The 10,937-nt window shown below is 26.9% G+C and overlaps 1 protein-coding gene across 1 annotated transcript; it reads left to right on the top strand.

The window, feature by feature from the left end:
- The first annotated feature begins 3,919 nt into the window (after nt 1-3,919).
- Nucleotides 3,920-4,513, top strand: LOC110266756 (serine/threonine-protein phosphatase 7 long form homolog). Its single transcript, XM_088498718.1, has 2 exons — nt 3,920-4,359; nt 4,456-4,513. The coding sequence occupies exons 1-2, from the start codon at nt 3,920-3,922 to the stop codon at nt 4,511-4,513; spliced, it is 498 nt and encodes a 165-aa protein (XP_088354844.1).
- Nucleotides 4,514-10,937: the final 6,424 nt, after the last annotated feature.

Consider the following 10,937-nt stretch of genomic DNA (forward strand, 5'->3'; position numbering starts at 1 on the left):
AAAAATAGAATTAACAACATAATATAATTTAAATTAAAACTATTATTATATACATATTTTTTATTTAATTTTAAATTTTTACTGCTTATCTTTTTAATATATATTTTCACTTTTTTTTAATATTTATTACATATAATTTTTAAAAAAATACTAATGTTGTGATTAAAATTTAAAATTAAGATTCAATTATTTAAAAAAAAAATAAGTTAATTTTATAACTATCAATATAAATTTTTTTATGTTAATATCTAATTATATTTTTATATATATAAAAAAAATATTATTTTTAAATAGCAAGTATAAAAATTAATTATTTCTATTTGTACAACAAACTTAATATCAAATCAAATATAAAAATATACACGTTAAATTTTTTCAAATTTTAGATAACGAATGTTAAAATTAAGTAAAAAATTAAATTCTTTCATTTGAAAATAATAACTAAAAAACTTATTATTTAATTTTGTTTAAGACTCTGGTCTTCTTAGTCGACGGAGACTTTTGTCCCTTACGATCATTTTATAAAAATAGTTTAATATTATAAATTTTTTGTGTCATAATCTATAATACCAGGATCGACGTAATTTTAAAAAATTTATATTCCCGTAATAATATTACGGGTAAAAATACTAGTCTTTATATAAAGATAACATTATAAATTTTTAAATAATTAATCAAATATATTTAGTCAAATATATTAACTTATCTAATGGTGTATAACACTATCTTTATGTGAAGACATATTTTCTAACAACACATTCTTCTTTAGTTACCCGCACGTAGTGGATTAAAGAAAGACAAGAAGTCGCAACATATACACCCTATCCTCGGCAATGCCACTACCTGTAATAATATATTAATGATGAAGGTGATTTCTATAATTCAACGCAAACATTTTAGAGCAATTATATAAATAAATATGTTTTATGGAATACTACTATTTTATTTTTATTTAATCTTTATTTAAGATATATAAGATATATAAGGGGAATTATGTGTAGAGAATTTAGAGGCAAAAAGATGTCATTGCGAAAGAAAATTATTAAATTTATTTCAATCATTTTTATTTGTATAATTGTTTTATGAGTAAAGTAACTATTAGTTTTTTAAAGTTTTGGGCTTTGAACTAATTAGTTTTTAAAAAAAATAAAGTATTAATTTGGTCTTCTATAATAATAAATAAACAGTGAATATACATATTATGTTTTCTTATTAATTTATTTTGTAAAATTTAATAGTAGAGTTTATATGTATCGTTAATTATTGTGACACATTTATTTGTGAAAGATTGTTATATAGATAAAAATTTTTGAAACAAAACTTTACGTTTTTTAATGTTTGTTTGGGTGTCACTAAATCGATAAAAAAAAATCTTTTTTTTTAATGAAAAAAAGATTTTTTTTTTTCTTATTTTTAGTGTGTTGGCAAATTTTTAAGGACTTGTTTGGATGTCATTTTTAGAAAAAAATCTTTTTTTAAAAATTTTTTTACAAAAATAAAAGTGATTTTATGTTTGGATATCTCATATAAAAAAATCTTTTTATCTATCAATTATGTTTGGGTAAAATAAGATAAAAGTACTTTTTTGTTTATTTATTATGTAAAAAACATCTTTTTTAAGGAAAAAAGATCTTTTAAAAAAAATGTAATGGTAGCTTTTCAAAAAAGATATTTTTTAATTTTTTTAATACTTTTACTTTTAATATTAGAAATTTATCAAAGATAAAAAAATATTTTTTCTGAGAAGTTACAATTCACATCTTTTTTTAAAAGATATTTTTTTTCTTGAAATAAAAAATATATTTTTCACATAATAAATAAACAAAAAAGTACTTTTATATTATTTTACCCAAATATAATTGATAAATAAAGAAATCTTTTATATGAAATATCTAGATATAAAATTATTTTTACTTTTGTAAAAGATTTTTTAAAAAAGATCATTAAAAAAAGTCTTTTTTAAAACTGGCATCCAAACAAAACATATATAACTGTAAATAACGAAATATGAGTAATTTCATCTTATTTTACATTATCCATTAATAAAAAGATATATATGTCTACTGTTTACTATTATAAAAAATTTAATTAATAATTTTTTTTAAATTAATTAATCTTAAATCATAATTTTTAATAATTTAATTCTAATTTTATTCTTGTTTTATAAAATAGTTTACATAACAAACTAACAATTATTATATGGCAGACAGATACAAATCGATTATTAAAAATATGTGAGAATAAGTGAATAACATACAGTAATGCGTAAAGGGATCACCTGCTTCATAGTTAGAGAAAGTCTCAAAAAAATCTCTAGCAATTATCTTTGAAGGAACAATAACAACTAAAGCTAAAATTCCTAAAATGACTATTGCATATTTTGAAGCCATTTTTAATAGATAAACTAAAATTACATGAAGAAATATGTGAAAATAATCGAGAGAAGGATAGTTTATATAGAAGAGAAGAAAGACCATCGTTACTTAAATTAAATATAACCCACCCACACCCAAAACAAACCCCCCGCCCTGATAACTACGCGAGAAAAATTTGTAATTAATTTCAGGGTTTTTTATTTTAATAAATAAATTAATTATAATAATTATTGAGATAAATAATTTAAAAATTATTTACTAAAATAAATACTTTTTTCTTATTTCGTTTACAATGTAAACGAGATAATTTATTTTAATAAATATTTTTTAAATTATTTATTTCAATAATTATTATAATTTATTTATTTATTAAAATAAAAAATCCTTAATTTCATGTACATTAAATTAAACATTAACAGAGAAAAAAAGTCAAATTTATAATTAATGTGAATAATATTAATTATAAAATTAAATATCAATCCAAATTATATAAAAAAAAAAAGAATTTAGCTTTACCTCCTCCATTTTAAAATACGTGTTACTTTTTGGGTAGGATATTTTATTTAAATAAATAAAATAAAACTAATAATTACTGAAATAAATATTTTTAAAAATATTTATCGATTTACGTTCTCCAGTCATATCTCGTTTACAGTGTAAACGAGATATGATACGTCAACTGCAACGTTGCTATCTCGTTTATATTGTAAACAAGATAAGACCGAACGACGCCTATAAGTATAAGTCGTTTACACCCTGTTCTTGGACCCTATTTTGACTTAGTCAAACTCTTTCTCCCCTCTTTTTACCCTTTCCTACCATGCATATTTGAGTCCGATACGGTGATGGCACGTCAGGCGGGAACGATGGGAACATCAACAGACTAAACGAGATGTCGCATTACGCCAGGGCGGCCGACTTCGAGGTTAGTTACGTTATGTTCGGTTAATCTAAGTATGTGAAAATTGTTAGGGTAGTCTGGTAGTGACAAGCATTGATTAAAATGCTTTAGGGATTGGACTGTATGATGAATTTGAAACAATATTTGCTTGTGTAAGATTGGTATGACTTAATTAGGATTTGCTTACCGAAATAAGTAATTTAGAGACATCTGCAGAGTAGACACATGGTAGTATGTTCCTAAGTAGTAGTAGTACTTTGTTCTTAAGTAGAGTACAAAAATTTATTATTATCTCTTTATAAGTTAAAAATCTTTTTTTTTTTCATTCTGCAGAGGCCTCGCCTTCTACTGCCCCAGCGAGTTAGCCATACCCTTCCTCCACCGGACGCCATCGTCCCGTATCTGGCTGAGGCCGGATTCGGTGACACGGTGCCCCTCAAGGACTTCACATTTGACAATTCCCTGATTTCGGCACTCGTTGAGCGATGGCGTTCGGAGATGCACACGTTTCATCTTCCGTGGGGTGAGGTCACTATCACCCTGCAAGACGTGGTGTACCACCTAGACCTACGTGCACACGGGAACCCCGTTGGGGGGGTGCCTTCGTGACTTTGGTAGGTGGTACGGCACGGAGACGTGGGCCATGGTTGAGCAACTGCTTGGTGTCAGGCCTCCGGTAGCGGCACAGCAGGCTGCGCAGAGGAAGGAGTCGTTCACGCTAAAGCTGGTTTGGTTGCGTGATCGTGTCTGCCAAATGCCCCCGACCGACGATCCTGAGACCCTCCGACAGTATGCCCGATGCTATATTATGTTACTGATTGGAGGGTATCTATTGACAGACAAGTCCAACAACCTAGTTCACGTACGGTGGCTACTGCTTCTCCGGGACTTCGGGGAGTGTAGGATGTTATCTTGGGGTTCTGCTGTGCTGGCCTGGACTTACCAGTCACTCTGTTTGGTGGCACAGCGGGACGTCACGGACATCGCCGATTGTACTCCGCTGTTGATGAATTGGATTTACCAGAGATTTTCTCAGTGGTGTCCACCAAATAGAGGAGTCTACCAGTATCTGTTAGCTGCGAGGTAACCAAATATTACTTTTTCATTTCGCGTTAAACATTGTTGTTAATTCGCATGGTTTGTTAGTTAATGAATTGTATATATCTCTGTTACTGTCAGGTTGGTTGAATTGCAGCAGCAGAGTAGAGATCAACATCAGGACAGGGTCCTGTACTAGAGGGTATCGATCGACCGATTACGGTTCGATGAGGTTAGTCATGAAATTAATATTATCTATAACAATATATAAAACCAATACAAAAGGTTGACTATGACTTTAGTGTCCAATTTTTTTGGACTATATTAACCTTATAAGAAACCATTTCATAAAGTAAATTATAAGGACAAAATAGTCAGAAAATTTGTTTTGAAAAATCCAATAACTTCCTACTAAAATAAAAACCGTTTTGTTACTCCTATAACTATAATAACACATCTCCAAAAAAAGATGTAGACGGTTTGCAAATAGGTAATAAATAAAAAATAGATGAAAATCAAATTCAATATTTTCACATTCTTCACCATCTTCATGCTTTATTGTGTAACTTTATGTTAATTTGGTTTCTATTTTTTTGTATTTTTTTTTGCTGTTCGTTCTTCTCCTTTCTTTAATACCCTCGCTTCCATCATCTCCCATTGCCTTCGGTTGCAAATTTTGGACGATTTTGCAGCAGTTACTGCTTTCACGTGCATAACATCCACTTTTTTTCTCTCTTTAATTTACTTATCTAATCTATATTCTCGATAATTCCTCTATCTTTTTAATTTATTCTAAATTTTTTACGTATAAAAAAAATACTGTCTCTTTTTTTTATTAATTTAATGTAAAAAAAATATTTTTTTTATCTTATCAATTTGATGTAGAAAGAAAACAGTTTTTTTTATTTGATATGTGTTTTTATTTTTTGATATATCCTTACCTATTAACGATTGAATGAAAAAAGTCTTATAAATATTTTGTTAACTTATTTTTTCTTTTTAAATTTCTTTGTAATAATTTTTTTATTTTCTAATATATTGATTATGTAGAGTATTATATTTGATATTTGAGTACATAAATATTTACTTTGAAAATAAATTAAATTATTAATTTTGTCTACTACAATATTATTTGTTTTGAATATTGGCCAATTTATTTGATTGACATATATATAAGACGCAAAAAAGTTCGCTTAAAAACATTAATATGTTAATTTTCTAAACTATCTAAACTATTAATTATGTAGAGTATTGAATTTGATATTTAATTATATAGAGTACTTGATTTGACATTTATTAATTTTTTAAATTATATTGCAAAAAAATTAATTAATTTAATATTATTCGTTTGTCACTTGATTAACATATAAAAGATACAAAAAAATTTATACCTACCAATGGTAGAATAAAAAATTCTCACACATATTTTGTTAATTTTTTTTTATTTGTAATCTATTTTACATTGGATAATATTATTTTTTATTGATTATTAGTTCAACATATAACACAATAAATGTAGCAATATAAAAATTTTGTTAATTGATTTTTCAAATAATCTGGCAACCTAAGATAAGAAATTTGTTAATTGATTTTATTAATCTTTTTTTTATTTTTAATCTATTTTATATTAATTAATATTATTTTTTATTGATTATTAGATAGACATATAATATTTAAATGTGGTAAGATAAGAACTGGGTTACACATTTTTTATTATTTCAACCTTAATGATTATTTTCTTCTCTTTATTTTTCCATCTCATGGACCACGTAAGTTTTAATTTATTATTTTATATATATATTCTAATTTTTTTAACTATTTTATTTTATTAGGTTTTCTAATTTATTTTATCATATTTTTTTTTATTTTGAAAATTTTAGAATCTAAAGATCTCCCGTTTAAATGATTTCAATTATATGATCAAGAAGTAGTTCAAGAGAATAGGTTCGAATTTTAATAATTTATTAAGTCTAATTATTATATAAGAAGTTAAAAATATTCTGAACTTTAAAAACTTTTTACTAATAAAATTGAGTTTGTCCGAATTCCAAAATGGTAGAGAGAGAAAAAGAGAAAGTTGAACTTTTTTAACTAATTACAAAAATTCACCACCGTCAAAGCTATTAAATTTGAGTATATTAAGTGAGGATTAACAAAAAGCAAACCAGAATGATAAATCTAAAAATTTTTTATCTCCCTTTATATAGTGTTTCATTTTAAGTAACTATCTTTTATGGATAGTATTCAAAATTTCAAATGACAAACAAAATAATAAAAAGATTTTTATTAGATTATGAAAATTAATCTCATCCTTATAATACAATGGCATTATTTCAAAACATGTAAAATAAAATAATAAAGTACATTTTAATTAATGTGCACAAAAAAATAAACGTAAAACTTATATAATAGCAGTCAAATATAGATAGCAATGGCTGTCTTCTGTCCCAAGTTACTATATTAAATTGCCACTTACATTTATAATTATTATTTAAAAAACTTACAATTATGTATTATTTTAGTTGAAAATAATATATTTTGATATTATTTTTTTAAGATTACTGACATCAAATTAGGATAATTGAAAAAAATAATTAAACGTTTTATGTCTTACTTCTTTTAACAAAACTTCAACCACTCATAAAAGTTAACAGAATAGATGCTTATAAGAAAAAACGAGAAAGAAGAACAAGATAATATAATAATGACAATGAGACAATGACATGTATGTATGTGTATATTGAATAATAGTAAGAGAAAGAATAGTGTTTGATATGGTAAGATAATATAATAAAAATATAAATTAATAATTTAAAAAAATAATGAAATTAAAGAAAATTTAAAAAACTAAATATAAAATTAAAAAAATAAATATTTTTTATCAATTAAAATTATGCATAAAGATAGAGTGTGCTTTGAATATAAATTTTAATCTCGACGTCAAATTAAATACTATTAAAAATAAATAATTAAACTTAATAACAATTATAAATAGTTAAATTTGTAAATAATGTTTTTAAATATTATTATCATTATTTTTTGAACTATATTTTTTCTGATAATATTTTAAAAAAATTTTATAGTAATTTTAATTTTAATAAAATATGATATAAATAAAGTCACGTTAATATTAAAATAAAAAACACTTATCTAAAAAATTTAAAAAGTGAATGATATATTAACAAAAAATAGAATTAATTTCTTAAAAACAATAGAAAAGCGGTTGAACAGGTCGTGCCTGTTGAACCGCTAGTATTTCAAATACTTTTTTTTATTTTAATTTAATTCAACCTCTAACTCTAATCCTACTCATCTCCAATTCCTAACCGTTCACCATCATCTCACCAACAACCATCACCACCTTTGTCTGTCCCAGTTTACTTCACTTTGTTCTACATGGGTTACAAATATAAGACCCCAAATTTTTAAAAATTAAATAATTGACTATTTATAAATTATTATATTATATTGAGATATAATTTTAAAAAAAATTATTTTTGTTAAAAATAATTAAATAAAATTTTATAATTATTGAAATTTAATTTAATTATTACTTATTTTATTAAATTTAAATTATTTATCAAAAATTATTTTGATTAGACAAAACTTAAATTTATTATTATTATTATTATTATTATTATTATTATTATTATTATTATTATTATTATTATTTCCCATGGCCGAAGCCTTTAAAGAAACAAAAGGAAAGAAAATAGAATTTATGCATGTATACACATATCTTTAAAAACCAAGCCACGTTGCCTTTATATATATAAAACACAAATGACACATGTTTCCTTATTTTCATTAATCAACGCCTATACTTCTTTCATTTCTTCCTTAACCACCGAAAGGAGTGACCGAGAGAGAAGAGAGAAACCGTGAAATCCCCTGAGCTTTCGGTTTCGATTTTTTTGTGATCCGTAACTCCAATAAAAAATCTAATCCGATAAAAGTGTTTGTATCTTTTTCTTCTACGTGTTGACGTTACTTTTGTTTGGTGGAAGCTGACGGTAACGTAGCTCCCCTTTTTCTTGAGTTCGGCCAGTTGGAGTTCTAGGAAGCACGGACGATTTCTGACGTCTTTTTTTTCAGCAGCTCGGTCAAAAAGCTTTTCTGGAATCTTCGTTGACTTTGATTTCGTACGGAGATAGGGGATTTATTTTAAAATTAACTGTTCTAATTTAAAAATGCCATTAAAATTTAGTGAGTAAATGTAAATAATTCATAAATGTCTCGTTTGATTAACTGATTTAAATTGATGAGATTGAGATTGTTGGTGATTGTGAATATAATTGAATGTGATGAAATTGGTTGAATTGTGGCTGTGAATGATGATTAATCTAGGATTATTTATTAATTTGAATATGCTGAGTTGATTATTAAAAATCTGTTGTATGAGTAATTGATGAATTGAGTTCGGGTTATAACCGTGGTTATGACTGGTTTCGTTGTTGTGAGTGATTAACTGGTGAGATTGATTTCGGTTTGATTTGTTGGTATTGCACTGAGATTTGAAAATGATTTCTGATTTTGAAAATGTTTGAAAAGAGGTTGAGAATGGTTCGGTTGGGACCCGAAAAAGGTGGCAAAGTCCGAGTTTTAGGGGAGATGTTGCCAAAATTTTATAAAATCTGAGGTTTTATTTGAAAAGTTATTTTAGAAGATTTGGATTTGGAAAATGATATTATTTAAGTTTTATTTAGTTAAGAAAAGATTATGTATTGAGTTTTTACTCATTAAAGAAGACTTTATGTTTTGAGTTTGATTAAAGAACTACATTTTAAGGAATTATGATTCAAGGAGTTTATTAATTTTAAAGAACGAGTTTGATTGTCGTCCTCCCTATAAAGTGTCGAAACTCTGCCGTGAGATTTACTTAATAAATAATTCTTTTTAGTCTTTTGAAAGAGGTTTAAATCTGAAATTGTTTTGGAGTTATTGTTGGTTTTAAATAAAAATGATTTGAGTTCGGTTTGTTAAGAAGAAGAAAGAAAGGAAAAAGAGAACACGACACGTGTGATTTATGAAATGATTAAAAGGTCACGGGACGGTGACGGAAAGTAAGTGGTTAAGGTGCGGATGTGAAAATGTTAAGCCGTGGGTTTTATGTGTGAAGGATTGTGCGGGGATGCCCGTGTGTATGGAATGGCTTCCAGGAGAAAGTGGCACATGCTTCAGCTGCAGAATCAGCGCCTGCAAGTACTTGCAAAGGTCATGTTCGGCATACTTCAGCTGGAGAATCAGCGCCTGCAAGAAGTAGAAACTTGCAGAGGTTATGCCGCTGGAATGCCTTATCTGACTTGCGAGTCGGATTGCGTCGGGTGCGGGTCGAAATCGACAAATGAGCTCATTACCTGCGATAGGACTAGACATGCATCATTATTGTTTGCACATTTGCATTTGATTATATTTGCTTATCTTGTCTCTATGTGATTGTGCTGTTTGTCTTATTGCTATTTGTTTATGCATTGATCTGTTTCCTGTGCTATTAGTTTGTGTATTGAGGTGACTGAGAATTGAGGTTGTGATTGAGATTTGTCTTAAGTTCGGAGATTTAAAGAAGTTAATTAATTATATAAAGTAATAGTAAAAAATATTTTCAAAAGGTTTGATAAAAATATAGTTTTATTGAGTAAAGTTAATTATTTGCATTTTATTACATTACTCTTACGGCATTCCCATTCCCTACTGAGAATGTGTGGTTTGTTCTCACCACAAAATCTTCCACCCTTTCACTGACAGGTTCGAAGATTCAGTAAGAAGCTGCAGACGATTAGTAAATTTACTTGTGAGTTCTGTTGTTTTTATAGAGTTCCCTCGCCCTTGTTGCTTCAGGGTCTTTATTTTATCCAGAGGGATAGGTATTGTATTTGAGTTTTATATTAAATTTAATTGTATAGCATCTATTATTATTAATAATTATGTGATTATTATTATTATTTAAAGATCTTTTGTTATGTGATTTTATTTACTAAAATTAATTTTCTGAAATTTTCTTAAAAACTGAAACGTGATATCGACATAAAGGCTCAATATTAAATAGATAATAAAAGAAAACATGTTAGTAACTCATCACTTCTGGTACGATCATGACGTGCTATAAGTTGGGATGTTACATTATGGTATCAGAGCAATTCGTTCCCGTTAGAGCCTTGGGAATAGACTGACTATGCTTTACTGCATACTCTGAGTGTCTGTCATGCAGTAGGACTTGTCCTAATGACAAGAGTTTGAGTTTCAAATGCATGATTATCTATTAATTAATGCTGTTAGTCGACCATTGCATCTCTCATGGTATTAGGTCTGGCCAACTTAATACTGATGATTTGTGCATAGGGAAACACTAATGGATTGTCATAGACGAAATAGAATTAATAGGTGATGCGAATTACGGATTTTGGGAACGTTAGAAGTTGCATCTCGGGGTTGCTCAGTCACGTATCTTGTTCTTCCATGGTTTATCTTGAAGTTTTGTTTGGGGTTTCTTTCTTAGAAAGTGAACTAATTATTCCCCAATCTTGTTCCTTATTCATATGCTATTTTCATTTGATCTTAACTGTATACGTTTACTTGAATTTCCTGAGATATCTGCTTTTCTTAAGATGCGGTTTGGTTCTTTT

Source organism: Arachis ipaensis, chromosome B9 (genome assembly GCF_059453495.1).
Source record: "Arachis ipaensis isolate K30076 ecotype BB chromosome B9, ASM5945349v1, whole genome shotgun sequence".
NCBI lineage: Eukaryota > Viridiplantae > Streptophyta > Magnoliopsida > Fabales > Fabaceae > Arachis > Arachis ipaensis.

What these genes read in the sequence shown, in the direction of transcription:
- LOC110266756 (XM_088498718.1), top strand. Translation starts at nt 3,920, where the DNA reads ATGGTTGAGCAACTGCTTGGTGTCAGGCCTCCGGTAGCGGCACAGCAG. An exon ending in CAGTATCTGTTAGCTGCGAG is followed by an intron (nt 4,360 to 4,455) that starts GTAACCAAATAT and finishes TGTTACTGTCAG; the next exon opens with GTTGGTTGAATTGCAGCAGC.